General features: G+C 47.6%; 1 protein-coding gene and 1 long non-coding RNA gene across 8 annotated transcripts in view; one reads left to right on the top strand and one right to left on the bottom strand.

Annotated features, from left to right (window-relative positions):
- The window catches only part of LOC119383764 (uncharacterized), a 144,576-nt gene that overhangs the window by 103,113 nt on the left and 22,221 nt on the right, over nt 1-19,242 (top strand). The window contains exons 2-4 of one of the 7 annotated variants that reach the window (XM_049412668.1): nt 31-511; nt 5,252-5,538; nt 16,585-16,776. The exons of 4 other annotated variants lie outside the window; for them this stretch is intronic. In XM_049412668.1, the coding sequence (XP_049268625.1) occupies nt 256-511; nt 5,252-5,538; nt 16,585-16,776 (735 nt within the window). In that variant the 5' untranslated portion in view covers nt 31-255. The remainder of the gene's footprint in view (nt 1-30; nt 512-5,251; nt 5,539-16,584; nt 16,777-19,242) is intronic. 2 more of the 7 variants (XM_049412667.1, XM_049412662.1) reach the window with 2 other exon arrangements.
- LOC125757235 (uncharacterized) overlaps nt 1-19,242 on the bottom strand; it is an 83,979-nt gene that overhangs the window by 46,904 nt on the left and 17,833 nt on the right. The window lies entirely within an intron of this gene.

Below are 19,242 nucleotides of genomic sequence, written 5' to 3'. Positions count from 1 at the left end.
GACAACCAACTGCTTGCTCTTCTTTTACAGAATGGTGTACCACAAGAGGTGGGTCTGTCATCTCAGCCATCGAAACAAAAGTCGCCCCACCTCCCTTGAGAAACCAGCCTGCCCCGCGCAGCTGAGCATCAAGATAAAGAAAGTGACCGAAACACCAAAAGGAATGACACGTTCCTCCGCTTAGATCCTCCTCTTCCGGCCGTCATCAGACTCATCTCCCAGCACAATCACAGGATCGAGTGTGCCGACGCACCAATGTCAACGCGTCCGACACCAGAGACCAGGCTCAAGTTTGAAGGCTACTTCGAATTGGGCATGAATCCGTCTGAAGCCAAGCGGCACAACGAGCGGCTTCTTCTTGCGGGAGGGGACGGCAGCCCTACCGGACCGGCGAATCCCAAGCTCTCTTGCCTGTACACCTGGTACAGGGAATGGCGGATAGACAAGTATGGATCACCGGAGAATCCTTTGTCAAAGTTGACGGAGAAAGCCACCGCCTATGCAACTAGCGGTATGTGGGCATTTTGGCTGTTATTGTGGCCCGTAGGGCTTTGTTCGCACTGTGATTTGAAACTCGAGACGGCACCTTTTTGAAATGCATTTTGTGAGGGAAAACAAAGGAAACATGTGACTTTCTTCAAAAGAAAAAAGAAAAGCGCTGTATGCGTTCTTTTTTTTTTTTCATTTTTTATTCATTTAAGGCAGAAAACTTGACTTGTTTCAAAATAACTACCAAAAGAGTCAGCAGGCTTATCCAGCCTTTCCTTCCACTGTTTAGAGCAAGTTCGGTGATCCTCAAGCCTAAAGACCAAGGGCAACGGAGTCTCACATAGGCTGAATTCAGTCAAGAGAGATTAGTATACAGGTTGTCCCACATAACTTGAGCCAAGACTTTGAAAATGAAGGCACTTCAGAGGCAAATTGAACCAAACGTATACTACTCCCACTAGCCTGTAGATACTCAGGCTATTTTTTATTTTCCCCTAAACTAATTATTTAATTTTTTTAATGACTTAACTTTTAATTATTAGCTGAAAACCCAAAATATGAACACTGAGCTGTAGAGCACTCTTAGAAACCACGGACTGAATTGTTTCCAGTCCGATACGTCTCGCGCTGTTATTTTTTCCGCGTTGTAAAGAAAGCCTGCGAAATTTGAAAAGAAGCCACATGACGGACCGCGAGCGCACTGCTATAGTGCTGCTCCCAACTGTGCAACCGGTGAACAAGGTCGCCTGCGGCTGCCACAGGGAAGCGACAGGGTGCTTTGAAAGTGGCTGATGTTTGGGCGTCCGTCTTTCGTTGAATGACGGTGCAAATGCTAGTGATGCAGAACTATAGGTAAATTGACTATCGATAGCATCGATAGTATTTTTGAAACTATCGATAGTGCAAACAAACTATCGATGGTACTACTATCGAGAAACTATTGATAGTGCAATCGGCAGTACCATCGTTAATATTACTATATTTACTGCCACGCGTGTTTATTGCTTTGTTTTGATGTATTCAGGTTTCACAAAGACTGTTAGCAACGTTTGACGCAGACCGCGCCGTAATGTTTGAGAAGCTTCACGATTGTTTGAGATCATTCTGTTAAGATTACGCGCCGGACGCGAATAGTCAAGTTTATTCGAGAGCTTACTGCCAGCACTGCATCGATAATGCTGGAAGGTTGAATGACTGATGTATAAAGGTGACGCGTTCCACCGATAATCACATTACTCGACGGCCGACTACTGTTCTCGCCGCTATCAGTGTGCAGGCGTGTATCACTTGCATTTTGAGTTTTGATTTTCTGGGCACAAGTTCGCGCAAATAAAGAGCTCCGTATTTCCGAGTCTTGCTGCAGCATTCTTCACCGTCACAACCATGTGACAAGACTATCGATGGTGGTGTAAATAATGATGCTGTTGCTGGCTGGCCATATTACCAAAATATTTGCGATAGCCTACTATCAGCTTTGCTTAATTTATGAGCCAATTTCTGGCGACAGAAAAAAAATTTTTCCGCAGTGAAAGTGGCGGCACATGTCCATCAATAATTGATATCCAAAAGCATACACCTTGGAATTAACAAACTTAGTTCTTGATATTTTTCTATTTTGAATCACAAAATGCAATATATATTTGAAGCCGCGCAGTTCCACCACATGTAACGGCTTCCTTTTCGCTACAGCTGAACAGTTTGAATTTATGATCATGTGTCAGCATAGCACTCTGTTAAAGAACACAACTTTCTTGCCCTTCAGCCTGCTCCTCCGGCTCCACCACGTACCACGTGCGCGGGGAAGCAAGTTTATTATGCACTGAGTTCGCGCTACTGATTTTAGGCTATTGATAGTACCATCAAATTTACTGTCGATAGCACTGTCGATAGTACTTTTTATCATCGATAGTTTGATAGTGACTCAGCTATCGATAGTACCATCGATAGTTCTGCATCACTAGCAAATGCACACTGCTGGCCGAGCGCTGGCTGCGATGATAAAGCGGTCACGACGGCAACAAAAAAAAACAGCAGTTTGATTTTGATTCATGTAGATAGGGCGAAACGCGACAGAACGATGAAAGGCCTCGAGGGCTGGTGCAATTACGCAGTTTGAACAAAAAGAGACCCCACGAAGTGTCTGCGTCGTGCGAAACCATTCCTGACGAGTTGTCTTTGTTCAGGTGCTCCTCAGACACCCGTAACCCTTCGTGTTCTGGACAGCAACATTACATTGTTTTAATCTGTGTAAACAGCTGACATGCCATACTCGAATGAGCAACTAGTGGATATGGTTCTGGCCCTAGGTGCATCACGCGAACACAGAAGGCAGGCAGTTAAGCTGTTTCAGCGCTGGCATCCAGGTACGCGGCCAAGCTCAATGACCATTGTGCGTACATATGAAACGCTGAAAGAGAATGGGACATTTACCACGAAAAGGCACAAATCTTCAGTTTTGGGCCAGGAAGTGGAGATGGATATCCTGTCCATGTTTTCTGCAGACCCCAGGCAAGTGTCCGTAGTGTGGGTGCTGAAGCTGGTGTCTCGAAATCTTCGGTGTGGAGAATACTAAAGAATAGACAACTTCATCCCTACCACATGCAGCTGCACCAAGCATTGGAGCCCCGCGACTTCCAGAATCGTACAGACTTTGCAAACTGGATCCCAATCAAGACAGAAAAGGACCCAGGCTTTGTTAACAAGGTACTTCAGACCGGCGAAGCAAACTTCTCGCGCAACTCAAGTGAACATCCACAACTCGCACTATTGGAGTGACAAGAACCCTCACTGGGTTTGGCAGGCGCGTCACCAATATCACTGGTCTTTCAATGTGTGGTGTGGCATTTACGGCGGTACTATAATCGGACCTGTCTTCTTCAACGGCACACTTAGCAGGCGAACGATATGTCAACGATATCTTGGATGGACCACTTCAAAATTTTCTGTGTGAAGTTCCACTGGCTAGGATTAAAGATATCTGGTATCAGCATGATGGAGCTCCTGCGCACGGAAGCAGCAAAGCGTGCAATTGGCTGAATAAAGTTTTCCCGTAGCAGTGGATAGGGCGGCACGTGCCCATTGTTTGGCCAGCAAGGTCTCCAGATTTAAACCTCCTTGATTTTTTTCTTTGGGGGTACGTCAAGAGTCAGGTATACCAGGCACCAGCCACAACATCAGGTAATCTGAAAGAAAAAATAAGACAAGTTTGCAACTCCATTCCCGAAACCATGGTCAATAACGTCACGAAAAATCTGATAAAGAGATACCACAGTTGTATTGCAGCAGATGCAGACCTCTTTGCACATGTTTTGTAATTGCGGCTTAATTTTACGAGCACCGATCACTGAAAAAAAAAAAAAGTCTCCTCATGCCGTTCGCCTACCCATCGCCACCTGTGACTAGCTTCACGTCGTCGCCTCGTTTTGCTCATCTCAAGTTCAAAACAGACAATAAAGCTATTTTCTTGTTTTATTTATCCGTCTTGGACGCTTATCTCGGAAGCGCTCGGCCAGCAGCCTGCATTTGCACTGTCATTCAACAAAAGACTGACGCCCAAACATCGGCCACTTTTAAAGCACCCTATCGCTTCCCCGTGGCAGCCGCAGGCGACCTCGTTCACCGGTTTGCGCGCTTGAGAGCAGCACTATAGCAGTGCGGTCGCGGTCCGTCACGTGGCTTCTTTTCAAATTTCGCGGGCTTTCTTTAACGTGGAAAAAATAACAGCGCGAGACGTATCGTACTGGAAACAATTCAGTCCACGGTTTCTAAAAGTGCTCTACAGCTCAGTGTTCATATTTTGGGTTTTCAGCCAATAATTAAAAAGTTGAGTAATTAAAAATAATTAAATAATTAGTTTAGAGGGAAATAAAAAATAGCCTGAGTATCTATAGGCTAGTGCGAGTAGTATACGTTTGGTTAAATTTGCCTCTGAAGTGCCTTTCATTTTCACAGTCTTGGCTCAAGATATGTGGGACAACCTGTATACCACTGAAGCAATCTTGGCAGGGCGGTGCAGAGCTATGGTCGGTTACAACCAAAAAATAAACACAAGCTCCGCCCACAGAAAAGCAGCATGCCTGCCATTCATCTGTGCAAGACAGTCACGCTACGCGGTTTCCTAACCATGAGTACTTTTTTGCTGATAATGTAACTACTACGCATATTAAAAATTAAAAGTTCGTCGTCCCTTCATAAAATATTATGTTTAATTAGGCAGTGATGTCAGAATCTTTGCTGAAATTGGCTAAGAAGTTCAAGTTTTCGACCGAAAACCAGCGGCACGAATATTTGTCTATGTGCGAAAGTTGCCTACCTGAAACACGGGAGCGGTGCTTGAAGTCACATGAATAAGCATACGCAAATGGGTGGGACATCTATGCAAATTTTCTCCGTGTGAGACAGCGATGGCTGTGGGTGGAGCTTACATTTATTCTTAGCTTGCAACCTACTGTAGTAATGATATAGTTTTCTTGATAGCAGCCTTCAAACAGCACCTAAGCAGACACTCTGTGCACCTGCTCGCTTCAGCCATGACATTGGTCCAGCCGCAGGTGTTGAAGATTTTTCAGTGCCTCTGTATCTCTGGTGTTGTGCCTAGGAACCATATGTTATTGGTCGCATGGTACTTATGTTTGCTTGGAATTGATTCAACTGCCTTTCTGCGCACTGTGTCGTGTTGTTCTGCACCTGTACCTTAGGATAAAAAAAAAAGAACAACCACCAACTAGCACCCTTCATTTGCCTGTCTTACATTTCTTTGCAGGGGCTGACATAAAATTGACTGGCACCGATGATTCCTGGGCTGTTCTTTTAGTGACACCAATCATGCATCGTGCTCAGCAGATTAAATCCTCCGGCGACTTGATCTTTGTGGACACCGTGTCGTCGTGTGATGCAACGAAAAGCATGGTTACTCTTTTTTTGACGGCCACAAAAGCTGGGGCCGTGCCAATCGCTGCGTTCATTCACAAACAACAAGACACTGAAGGATACCAAAAGGCCTTTGACTTGCTGAGGACTGACTATCCATTGTGCTTTGGGAATCGGCAGGTGAGAAGCCTTTATTGTTTTCAGTGCTTTCAGAATGTGTAAGTGTAACCTTCATGCTCGTTCAGTGGACTGTCAGAATAATTAGCAAAACATTCTTTAAAAGCTGGTACAAAACAACTAGGGACAGGAGAAGACCATTGAGGATAGGCAAAGCAAGCACATGCTAGGTTTTTAAAAGGTTTTTTTTGTTTTTGTTTACTAATGACACGGCTTGTCACGGCAAACCTTTTTGAAATGCCGGAGCATAGTTTCAGAAGTGCCTCTGTCAAAGTGTGGCAGCCATGGTGGCCAGATTTTGATAGGGGTTAAATGCAGGAACACCCGTGCACTTAGATCTAGGAGCACATTAAAGAAACATAGGTGGTCAAAATTAATCTGCTGCCAACCACTACTGTGTATGTTATAGTCAGGTTCTAGTCTTTACATGTAAAATCACATAATAATTATTGTTATTGAAGCTTTAGTTATTCTTTAGTCACCTTTCTTATCTGCAGTTAGCATTTGTGCAGCATTGTAAGAATAACTGTTCTGCTCATTAAAAGAACGAAGGGGAATGGATTGAAGGAACCAGTTTTTGTTTCACACAACCTCATGAAGTCAAAGAAAGCACAGGGGTCATTATTTATAGCTTTTTTAATTTAATATTAGTGATTATGACATAACTGCAAATAAATTAAAGTGGACAGAAACATTGAGGATGCCTGAGCAGGGATGCAACAGATGCGCCAATTGCGCCAATTTGATACAATTCCTTATTTTTGCGCCAAGCTGAGCCAAAACCGTGAAATTTGTTGAAATTGCGCCACGCTGCGCCAAAATGCCCAACCAGCCTGAAATTTTCTCAGTTGCGCAAACTTGAGCAAGAAATGGAGGCCGCGTTGGTCATCTGCAGTGTGGCCATCGTCATCCAATACAGACGCGCAGACCCTAACCCCTCACGAAAGAAAAAAAAAGTCAGTTTCACCGCAAGGACGAAGCAGTGAAAGCGATAGCAACAAATTGTAATGTTACACGAAGTGAGGCTGGCAGCAAACTCTTTTGTATCCGATCTCGCGTAGCTCTACAAAACATTGGTGTAAGAGAATACGGCCGCTCTAGGAAGAGATGCTCTTTCTGCACAGTGTCTTCGCATTGAGGGCGTCGCACGTAGCAGGATATACGAGCCGCCCGCTGATGGCTGCCGAGATAGCGCGCGCGCCAGCGATCACGACCGCGGCCTTAGAATAAAAGTTCAAAGTTGCTACTCGAGCGACAGCCCCCCCCCCCCGCCCCCCTCTCGCGTCTTTTCATGCTCGTTCAATACGGGCGGGGGGGCGTTTCCTGTATGCTTCGATGGCATGCTTCCCGAGCGGAGTGGTGTTATCGCATACGCCCTCCGAGCGACGGAGATGGACTGGCTCGTTTGATATCTGCTTCAGCCGTGTTCGTCGCCCGCATTCGCGCGTTTTACCCGCGGTAGAACATACTATGCACAGGGGATATGTTATCAATTTGGACTTTATACGGGAGATGATGGCAAAACCTCGTCGAGAGTGTCCATGTAGTTGCTATCGCAATAGAAAAAAACAGTAGTTCTCGAATTTCCTGATGCTTGTTTTATTGCGTGCAGAACGCTTTTTAAGCCACTTTTGCCGCAGTACACTGGTGTCCCGCGGAAAAGCATACTGAGATTTAGAAGGGGCTATTAGTACTGTTGTGCCTCAGCACAAAGGCCACAATGTCTCCGACTTTCCAACAAAGAGGGACCCTGGAAAACGGCGTCTTCGCCCAGCCGGCCCCGACAGCTGGCACCAGTCGTCATGCTTTCACGCTGCTTAACGACTGAGAGCAGCATTCCTGAGGGCGATGGAAGGGACAGACAATGGCGCTTCCGTCAACTGCAACTGACGGAAAGCCATCAACTGCAACTGACTGAAAGTCATCAACTGCAGCTGGCGGAAAGCCATCAACTGCAACTGGCGGAAAGCCATCAACTGCAACTGACGGAAAGCCATCAACTGCAACTGGCGGAGGGCCAAGAAGACAATGGACGGCTACCCGATTTAAGGCCGTGCCAGTCCGTGGTTAAGGGTGGAACAGATTTGAACGGAGTCGAACGGAGTCGAACCAGCCGACGTGGTCGGGCTGGCAGTCATGTTGACTGAGAGCGAAAATATGTAAATAGTCTGTACATAAAATCTTTCCTTCTTCATCTTGTCCGTCCTGACTGCTCCGAGCACGATGCACACCTGTGTTCGCACCGGCCACGCAACCCCAGTCCTAACAGCGGCTCTAGAGGTGGGATACAACGATGCGTAGCCCCAGCAATGAGCCTGAGGGACATACATCATTCCTAACAGTGGATGGCAGCTCGGTGGGATCAGCCAGCGTCAGCTACTCTGGTGTGGTGAGTGCCTGAAGTTTACCTCTCTTATTGCCAGACCTAGCTAGCCCAAGTCATTGTTAGCAGGTTTTGACTTTTGTAGGCTGGTAACTTTGTTTGGTCAGCCAAGAATTGGATAGGTCTGACCGCTTAGTTTCAGTAGAGGGTAAACGAGGCAGAGTGCAGTGTCAGTATGGACAAGTTCAGTGTGCAGGACCTCCTTGAAATTTGCAAGGAGTTGGGCATATCAGTTGGCTCTGCTAAACGGAAACAGCAGATCCTCCCAATTATGGAGGCAGAGAAGGTAACTGTTGAGGAGGCCCGGGAAGCTCATGAGGATATTCGAGCTAGAGAAGAGGAAATAGATAAAGAGAACAGAGAGATAAAGGAAAGAGAAGAGAAAGCTGCCAAGAGGCAACATGAGTTGAACCTAAAGGAGCTGGAACTTCAGATATCCGCCGCAAGCCAGGTTCCCATTGTGAGGGAGCCCGTAAGGATGGAAGACCTTTTTCAGCCGTTCAGAATTGGCGAGGACATCGTGCTCTTTCTTGTTAATTTTGAGCGAACATGCGGGAAGGCAGGATTCTCCCTCGAAAGTTGGCCGCAAGAGTTGCTAACTCTTCTTCCATGCGAGGCCGTCGATGTAATAGCTAGACTCAGTAGGAAGGACACTGTATCGTATGACAAGGTCAAAGAGGCGCTGTTGCGCAAATGTCGCTTGTCAGCAAAAGCATTCCGACAGCGTTTGAGTCATATGTGCAAAACTAGGGCATCGGACGAGGGCACGCATGGGGGAAGAGGAAAGATGGCCAACCGGCACGCAGAGTGCCTCGGACGTGGGAAAGGCTCAGTTTTAGCCTTAGTGTCAGACGGCCTGCAGGAAGTAACTGAGGTTAAGGATACGTTGTTCAGCCGCTGTGGTAGTGTAGGTTCGGCCGAATGCAAAGGCCAAAGAGAGGGGTCTCTGCAGGGCAGTGATAAAGCCCCAGTAAGGGAAGAGACTCTTTAGAGCAAGCTGACTAGCTTAGAGAGCGTCGCGGCTGTCGTTCAGTCACAGGCCATAACTGACGATGACCGCGAAAGTGGCTTAGTTCAGCCCTTTAGAGCTTTGACTCCACAGAGTTCCGTACATGCAAGTACGAGGGATAAGCCGCCTAGTATAGCGAGCCGCTATGAGACGCTAGAGGCTAAGGCCAGCCGTGAGGCGTGTGAGGACGAAGCGTGTCGAAAAGCGCAAAACAAGGCGCACCGCAGAGACCAAGCGGTCGAGAAGCGTCGTGAGGCGCTAGAGGCTGAGGCCCGTCGTGAGGACGCCGAGGCACGTCGCAAGGCGCTAGAGGAGAAAGCGCGTCAGAGAGAGCGAGAGGATGAAGCACTTCATAAGGCGCAAGACGAGTCACGCCGCGGACACCAACAGGTCAAGAAACGTCGCGAAGCGCAGGACGCAGAGGCCGCTTTCGGAGGCCTGAGAAATGGGGCTATCCACGATAATGATAGATCACCTGAAACTAGAGAGACATCGCGAGGCGAGCTGAGTTAGAGAGTGTCGGGACTGTGGCTGTGTCAGCAGTACAGACACCTAGCGACGACACTGAGGATAGGCTAGTTGAGCCGCCTGAGGTTTTGGCGGTGAATATCGAAGTGCGTGCGTTAAAGCTGCCAGCATTCCGAGCCGTTCGGCGAGAAAAAGGCGCCGGAGAAAACAAAAGGGGAACGCACAAGAGACAAGTAGCGGTAAGCGTGCTCAAGCACTGGCAAAACGCGACGACTGCATCTCTCGAGACACCAAGTTGAAGGGTAGGCCTGAAATCCCAAAAAGGCGTGCTAGGACAAGTCCCAAGTTGCGAGTCCCGCGGGGATCTGGATTGGTTGCTAAGCGCACTGCGAGGAAACGAATGTCAATGAGATTCAGACGCCGAGGTTTCCGTCTGTTCTCATCTTTTTCACTGCTGTGTAGAGGCAGGAGCGCAACGAGGTGTCGCGCACACAGGTATCGTGACAAAGGCTCAAAAGTATGCACCAGGAGACGTGCAAAAAGAAGAAAGCGTCCGCAAGACAGAAATGCGGCAAAGGTCGCGACACGTTTGAGGAAGAAGTTCGGACGTCGGCGCGAAATTGCGAGAGAGGCGCGATTGTCCTTATTGACCGGTTTCTACAGCATGCGTCTGAACCACCAAGAGAAAAGGGGGAGAGAAGTGCATGGTTCGCAGAAAGGGTCAGCGGGCAAAAAGAACTCCCCATTGTTCTTTTCGAGGAACGTTCGATCAGGTGCGAAACCGCGTGGTCGGTGAGTTTTGCGAAGCAGCAGGAGGTGACAAATGCAAGTCCGCTTCGAGGAACGTAGTGGGGCTCGACGAAGGGGTAATTAACTTTCATGCATGTCGTACACCCCGCTTGACGAGAATAGCCTTCTGGGCGCGACCACCGCGACTGCGCCTGAAAAGTTGTTGAGGACAGCTGTTAGCTTTTCCTGGAATATCGACTCCGGATTTGTTGGAAGGAATTTTGACTGTTGATTTTAGTTAGTAATTAGTATTCCTTGTTATTTCCGCGAGTGTTGATAGCTTAGTTAACTGTTATTGAACCTTGTTTTCTTTGCCGCTCTTTGGTTTTGTTTGTTTGGCGATATGCGTTGTGTAGTTAGCTATCGGGAGGTTAGTGACACGCATCAGAGCGAGTCGAGGGCTCTAAGAGATGAGCGCCTTGAATAGGGTTACGTTAGCTGACTATGAAAAGAGTTTGTGGCGTTTCCGTTGCGTGTCATGCGTGGACGCAAGGAAACATTGGGCGGTTTTCGAGTGGCGTGCGCTGAGTTAGCGTTGGCTTTTGAGGCCCACTATTTCCATCACTTAGCAGGAGCCCGAAAGCGGTTGGCATATGACACGTGCGCAGTTGCACGAAAGGCCAGCGCAGGGCTTTGCGCGCGCCATTCGAGAGCTCCCTAATAAGTCAAGGTGTCCCACGAGTTGTATAGCGGAACCTTAGGCGTTAAGCTGGGAGCTTGCGGGAAGAATAAGCAAGGCTAGGCTTTGTGCGAGTTTTGGTAGAGCCACGCGAAAATTGGTTTTGTTTGTTTGTTGTTCTTTTCATGTGCGTTCTATGTAGGAGGGAAAGGTTATCGCGAGAGTCACTCGGTTGTTTGTAAAAATAGTGACCGCAAGAGTAGAGCTAGGTTAGTCGTACATCCGCGGAGTAGAAGCTCGCAGTGTCACTAGTACGTGCAATTACGGATGTCGTTTGCGAATTCAGTTCCTGATGTGGGTGCAGCGTGACAGAGTGCTCACGGGAACATGTCTAGCTTTAGTGGCACAATATTAAGAATAACATGCGGAAGCAGTAACCCGCACGAGAGTGAGCTGACGGCGTAAAATGAGGCACGTTAGCCGTGAGTAAAGATTTATGCGACCGCTAATTGTGAAAGAGTGGTAGCGTTGGTCGAGCGTAACCGAAGTTTACTTGTTTGTGTTTACTGCAGAGGCAGTAATTCTGACCTATGTAGTGTCTATATTTTGGAGGGTAATCTTCTAGCGTTGTAGTTGAAAAATGTTTCAACAGAGCTCGCTGTAGGTTGAGTTTTGTTTTGTTTTTGTACTAGTTAGTGTGAGCATTTCAAGAAAAAGGTAGTTCACCATTGTTTTATGTGGAGCGTGTAAGCTTTATTTTCAGTTTCAGTTCATAGCTAGTAGAACCATGTTGTGTTCTTATTGTGTTACGCTTACGCCGAGAGCGTTTAGTGTGGATTTGGCGAAGCCTTTGAGCTTCCGTTGGCTTCCTTGGTGGTTTATCTTCCATGCCTAAGCAGCTATAGTACAATTACAATTCTTGTATTACCCCAAAGTTGTTTGTTTAACAACACCTGAAATTGAGGCCCGTTGTTGAACTCGTCGCCATGAAATACGCACTTCTCCTCGTTTTATTTAAAGCGGGAACGTTAGTTCTCAGTAGGATTTGTTTTATTCACGTCTGGCAATTCGAGGGAGTGCGGAGGGCACTTGCAGCGTTGGGTGTAGTTTGACAATGGTTGCCCTGTCGAGTTCGTCTTATCCACAGGAACCTCGAGCCCGTGCGAGCTGCGTGTTTGTGTGGAATGCCACGAGAGCAGTGATCCTGGGAGCTTCGCCTCGAGACATGGATGAGCCTGGTGTCCGGCCGCATTAATTTAGCCGAGCCACGTTGAGCAGCTCGTCCTCCTGATGCATTGTTTGGCGGCGGGGGTGCTGTTGTGCCTCAGCACAAAGGCCACAATGTCGCCGACTTTCCAACGAAGAGGGACCCTGGAAAACGGCGTCTTCGCCCAGCCGGCCCCGACAGCTGACACCAGTCGTCATGCTTTCACGCTGCTTAATGACTGAGAGCAGCATTCCTGAGGGCGATGGAAGGGACAGACAATGGCGCTTCCGTCAACTGCAACTGATGGAAAGCCATCAACTGCAACTGACGGAAAGCCATGAACTGCAACTGATGGAAAGCCATCAACTGCAACTGACGGAAAGCCATCAACTGCAACTGGCGGAAAGCCATCACCTGCAACTGGCGGAGGGCCAAGAGGACAATGGACGGCTACCCGATTTAAGGCCGTGCCAGTCCGTGGTTAAGGGTGGAACGGAGTCGAACGGAGTCGAACCAGCCGACGTGGTCGGGCTGGCAGTCATGTTGACTGAGAGCGAAAATATGTAAATAGTCTGTACATAAAATCTTTCTTTCGTCATCTTGTCCGTCCTGACTGCTCCGAGCACGATGCACACCGGTGTTTGCACCGGCCACGCAACCCCAGTCCTAACAGCGGCTCCAGAGGTGGGATACAACGACGCGTAGCCCCAGCAACGAGCCTGAGGGACGTACATCATTCCTAAGAGTACTAGCTGCCCGGGACACAGCACATTTTATTCCCTAATTACTCATTCGTGCATGCGCCGTGTAATTACGAGTACTCGTATGATCGCTGACGTCTAAAAATTACTGGCAATCATTTGGAGCTGCTGTGTATGGCGTTTCTACAGCCTTGAGAAACAATAGACAAAAGCATACGCCAGTTTTCTTTTTTCGCTATCCCCACTTGCTCCTGCTTTACGAATCTCCCAAATTTCCAGGTTGCCAGGTTCGCAGGTCCACATTCACATTTCCAGTGCCTGTCGAATCATTTGAAAGGTCCTGCAAATGCTAATGTGGACTTAGTCATTGTTCGCACTGTGGGGTGGCTCAACACACTGCTTTTATTGAAATAGCAGTGTTCACGTGCACTGTGCACGAATTAGCTGATGTAGAATGGTTTTTACATATTTTTGTTTTCTTTTCTAATAATAAGCCTTCTTTGTTATACCGCTCCAAATTTTGGATTTCGGGATAAAAAATTCAGGTTTCTTTTTGCGTAACCTGCTCCAAATTTGGATTTTTGTGCTCCAAAAGCAACATTTTGCTGCTCCAAAAATTGCTCCAAATCCTATTTCGGCTGTTGCATCCCTGCCTGAGCTTTGCCTCTAAGAGTAGAACGCGATAGCGTAATCAGGCCCCGTGCGTGTCGCCTTCCCAATTGCTAGCCTTGCTTTGGTTCTCGGTGGATGCAGCCGTGCCGCAAGAACATGTACGTCTGTGCATGTAACATTGGCCGTTTCAAACTATAGTAGAATGCCTACTGCAGGTACAGTTGTACAGAGCCCACTACGCCATAATACTTCCTTTTGCAAATCAGCAAAGGGCCCACTATGCATCCATAAGGCAGCACACGAACATGTGCAGCTGCTGACTTTGTTGATGCTTTTGCTGATGATGATGAATAAAGATGTCTAAGCGCTTTGTAATGGGTGTCCTTTAATACACACTCTGGTTGCACAATTTACATTTTGACGCCTGGCACGGTTCTATGCTTCTGCCACGCAACATTACATGCGTTAAGGAGACTCCTCCCACTACATGACGTTTATGCAGTGTTTTTTTCCAAAGCAGTTTTCAGGCAATGGCGTGGCTCTGTGGTAGAACACCTGCTTGCCACGCAGAAGGCCTTGGTTCGATTTCCACTCGAACCGAAGTTTTATTATTTATTTTTATTTGGATCTTTCTCGATTTTTCGGTCATGGACAATGCTGATTTTTCACTCACAACCAACACCGGAATGCCGACACCGCAATTTCTGCAAAACGAGCTCTTTAACGCTCTTGCGTTAAAAAGCAGTTTGCTGACATTGGGGACCAAACCAACAACCAGAGGCTTAGCCAAGGGGGTTGGGGGGTTCACCCCCCCCCCCCCCTCGCACCATGAAATTTTGGATTTTGCATCTGTATATATACACGCATATAAACAAATGCACGAACATAGATAAAGCATGGTTAAACTCCTCCCCGAAAAGCGTTTCTGGCCTACTGCCAACAACTTTAGAATTACGTGTCAAATGTTCTCTCAATTGGGCTACGGCAGTGGCTGTGCCTCCGACCACTTTATTGGGTATTTTGGCACATGTAATCCTGGGATTCTTAGCTAGCGCCTACGAGTGGCACTCATTTCTGTGCTGGACACAGCATAATGAAGCCAAGGAAATTGTAGGGTGAATTATTTGTAGCTTTTTTCTGGTGGGTAATAATTATGATGTAGAGAGAAATAAATGGAAGTTTACAAAAAAAAGACTTGGTAACTTGCTGCCAGGGAGGACCAAACCTACAACCTTCGAATTATGTTACATGTTGGCTTCATTGGGTTTTGCTGGTTATCGTAGAAGTGAAGTATTTGTGTAGCTGAGTCACAGTGTTTGTGGAGAGGGCTCCCTTGCACTGGCAAAAGTGACTATTTCTTTTTTACATTGTTTTTGTTCATTGATAATGAAAAGAATCACCACCACGTGGTGGAAAGAATGAGCGATATAGAATTAAAAACTGTGCTTCTCTAGCTGCAAATGAGGTTGCACATCATGCCTGAATACAGTCTGGTAGCCTTGCTTGGTTTAACATAAGCTAAGCATACCTTTGCACCGGTCATCATTTGAGATTGGATCAGTACAGTTAAGAAGGAGGTGACCTTCAAATACATCAGAAACTCGTGAATTGTGATGACACTGTTAGCGTTTGCATTGAAGAAATGGTAACGTTCGTAGGGGACTTGACAAGAAGTTTCAGCAAGGGGGATGCAAAAGCGGTACTTGTCCCTCCTCCTGGCCACACCAGTACTTGCTCCCCACCCAATTTACACCAATGCTCCCCCTCCCCCAGCAGCGATGCAACACCGGTTTGCAGCAGGACAAAATCCTGCCGACACCCATAAAAGTCCCTTTTCTGTTTTGCTGCAATGGGGGATAATCTGACACTCACTCTGATTGTTCTCACATTGTTCAAATTATTTGGTCCCTGGGAGTAATGAAGAAAAAAATGAAGGGGGAGGGGGGGCAACATTCAGAAGTTATCATCGCGTCACTTATTTAATTCCCACTGAAAGTAGCCACCCCCTTACACCAAGATCTTGCAACCTCGTTGTACACTATGTTGGCAGCGTTAGTAAGGTAATAGCGTGCCGTTGTGGTTGATAGAGACCAGAGCGACAGGGGTCTTCTGGCCAGCAACAGGCAGCAACATGCGAAGGAATTGAATTTGTCTCCCTTTCTGACCTGTTAGGAGGCAGTAGTTTTGTTTGACTGGGTCTTAAAGGGACACTATAGGCAAATATTAAGTCCACATTGATTGTTGAAATAGCAGTCCAGAAACATTGTAGTGCTACTTTTGTGCAAAGGAAGTGCTTATTTTGAAGTAAAATCACGTTTTAGTGGTCCGCATCGCGTTAGCGCACTTCAAATCACCTGCCTGAAAGCAGTCTTTCTCACGTCACTGTTGCCGTGCCCAATGTTGCCCGCCTTTACTGCGCGGTGGCGTGCACTGGCGGCGTGCACCATTCGGGCATCCGGCAACATCACATGCATGCGGCATTTTGTCGGACTTTCTGTCAGAGCGACTTTCACGAGCATGCAAAACACGCGGCAGTACGCGATACCGAAACTACCACTGAGACGCGGCCGTGTGAGCGAAGCAGGGCGCCGGGTGAGGTGCAGTTCGGCGAAAACGGAACCTTTCAACAGCGCGCGCCGTTCCCCATGGCAATGCCAAAGAGGTTCTTTTTTCCATGAATCAAACAGAAACGAACGAGCAGCGTTTTATTACGTCTCTTGATGCACGGAAGATTCTTTTTTATTGCAGCTAGTTTGATTACGAGTGATTAATTGTAGTCGGACTCTCTCACGTCATCGGGATCATTTCCAAAACATCCTGCTCGTGGCGCTCATTGTGTGATACATTTAGCTTAACTTTTCGGTAAGTAGGGCACTGCTGTTGATAATATTGCCGTTTTAGACATTGTCATACATTGAGCTTTCAGTCTGACATAAATTGTTATTTACCTTTAGTGTCCCTTTAAGAGAAAGCTAACATTGTTTTACTCTGCACTTTTTTCTTACAGCTCCAAATAAATGGGGCGATGAAGAGAGGAAACACAACACAGAGGAGCCATCTTATTTTCTCCCGTTGTCATCCTTTTTCTTGAGCACCGTTTTCTACGAGTCCAGTAATGTCCCAAGCAACCCAATCCAATATGCCACTGCAGTTTTAGGCTTTTTGTTGCCAGAAACTATTAAATCTAATTTTTTTCATGTGCTGTTTTGTAGCTTGGCATGTGATTACCCAACAAGTGATGTAATTTTACTCGCTACGCAGCATCCTGCAGCCTTCATAACCGATTCTTCGATGCCGCTCAAGACAGCTCTTCTTCGAATCTGGCCAGGAGCCAGGCACCTGCTGTGCCACGTCCGCATCCTGCAGGCAGAGTGGCGCAGGCTCACCAGCAGCGGAGGAGCACTTGATGTGCCTAAACAAGAACACTGCCAGCTTTTTTCTTCATTTCGAAAGGTGAAATTTGTTCGGCCCTGGTCTAGTCGATGTACCATATTGTCACGTTACCCTACAACACACAAGCACTCCTAAGTCCTCTGTAAACTTGTGAAATTGGTCACCGACTATGAAAAGATGATAGACCATTGTAACCTTTTGTCGACTTAAAGTAGGTCACTCGTATGACACACCTTTGCTTGATGACTGGTAGTGAACCTCCAACCTATCACTAATGTAAGGAGATGCTGAGCATGCTTTGTGTCTTATAAGTATGTACAGCAAAGGAAAAACACCAGGAACCCTTGCCCTATCAGCAAAACGGGGGCAAGCGAAGCTCTGTGTCTGCGTGCCTGACGTACTGCTTTTCTTTCTTTCTTTCTTTCTTTCTTTCAATTTAATAGCGCAATGCTCCCTCCTAACTGTTTTCTTCTTCCATGCTGGCAATTGGATCTTCATCCACGCGCTCAGCAGTGCAACGCTTCGGTTGCTACAGTGACAACGATGATCATGCGTGCATATCAAGGCAACAATGAAATGTTGCCAAGTGGCCTCAATAAAAGATCAGATTGCCATATCAGAAACAGCTGATCGCCGACTAGCCCGTGACCGTGAGAGCATCAGTTATTCGAAAACGGTGTATAGAAATACGCATGTGAGTGGTGCTTTTGTGAGAACCACATTTCTCTGTGCTCATCAACGGCGTGTTTTTCGCGTATGACGCTGCCGAAATTTGTGAGTTATAAAAGCTTGACTTAAGAATTAGTACTACTTGTACATAACGTGCAGGCAACAAATGCGCTTTATTCAATAATATTTTCAGTCATAGACCCACATTTCTTACTCTAAATTGGTTTTGAGCTTTTTTCACCTACCATTCACCATTCGTTGTTTCAATAAAAACTCGTGGTCTTATATGCCTGGCACTCTTTAGCCAGGCCTTGCACTTGCATTTTTACACAGCACATGTGATCGTCAATGTTCCATGGAACTGCCTAGTGGATTTGCATCCAGTATGTGTCCATGAGCACAGGTAATGAGCTTCCCGAAGTTACGTATAGCATACCTGCACTTGTTACCCACTTGTATGAAAGTCGGGCCGTTACTGGCTTGACTCAGGCCCAAGCTTGACCAGGGTCTGATCTGACAATTCCTTGCCAAACCGGGCCAGGCCCTGGCTTTTGGGTTAGCCCTCGCCCATACAGTGTTCTAGCGTAGTTGCCAATGGAGCATATTATATACACTGTACCCTTCTCGCCTCCCCGAGCACCTGTGAACCCTTGGCTTACTCCGGATAACCGGCCCGTCTGCTTCGCCTGCGGTATTCCGGGGCATGTTGCTCACTATTGTCGCCGCAGTGGACTCTATTTTCGTGATGCTCAGCCCTCCGGCTACATCCCTCAGCAACCAGAACCTCATGTTACACCTGATGCACCTGACTCCCGCTCACGTCGACCCGAATTCACCTCACATCGGCCCGACTTCACCTCACGTCGATCTCCTTCGCCCCGCCGCCAGTCTATTTCCCCCATGCTTCGCCGTTCCAACCACGCCCAGGAGGAAAACTAGCAGTCGCAGTTCCTGAGGCAAGAACTGCGCCACCGACGAAATTTTCAAGGCCTCATCTTTCGCCCCCTAACGAGATTGCGGTGTTTGTCGACGGTTTCGCCACAAACGCTCTTGTCGATACAGGCGCCGCTGTTTGTGTAATCAGTGAAGTGCTATGCCGCAAACTGAACAAAGTGACGACTCCACTGTTTGATATTTCCCTACGCACGGGGAGTTCGCAGCACATCAAACCTTCGGCCACATGCACTGCGCGTGTTGTGATTCAAGGCGTGCTTTACATAGTCGAATTTGTCATCCTTTCAAACGTGTCGCATGAAGTTATCCTTGGATGGGACTTCCTTTCCGCTAATGATGCGGTTGTCGACTGCGCTCGTGCACAACTCGCCTTGTCTCCGTTCAGTACCACAACTGTAGATCTCGCTTGCTCGCCCGAAAAGGTGGTTGTTGCTGCTGACGTCGTCGTCTCTGCTTTCTCTGTCGCCATGGTGTCCATTTCATGTGCCTCTGTTCCCGATTCGACCGCCCTCTTTATGCCGTCTAAGGAATGCACTTGTCGCCGGAACCTTGTCGTCCCGTTTGCCGTCCTCACGTTTGCCGGTGGTTCCAGCACCGTCTACGTGTGCAATCCGTTCCCTTGCCCTTCTACTTTATTGCAAGGCGAATGTATCGGGCGTCTTGACGCTTACGATGCCATCTTCCCTTTCGATGTCCCTTCCGACACGACGCTACTGCCCGTGAATGCCGTCACGTCTGCTGCCGCACCCTCACTACCTGACGAAGACGTACTGTTGCGCAGCGTGGACACCGCGCTTACGCAAGATCAGCGCAGTCAGGTCGTTCAACTCCTTGACTGTTTCCGCGCCTCCTTCGACCACGGCCTACCTGCCTTGGGACGCACGTCAGTTGTTGTTCGCCTTA

The sequence above is a fragment of the Rhipicephalus sanguineus genome, chromosome 2, assembly GCF_013339695.2.
Source record: "Rhipicephalus sanguineus isolate Rsan-2018 chromosome 2, BIME_Rsan_1.4, whole genome shotgun sequence".
NCBI lineage: Eukaryota > Metazoa > Arthropoda > Arachnida > Ixodida > Ixodidae > Rhipicephalus > Rhipicephalus sanguineus.
Note: the sequence above shows the minus strand (reverse complement) of the source record. Positions and strands in the feature narration are given on the sequence as shown.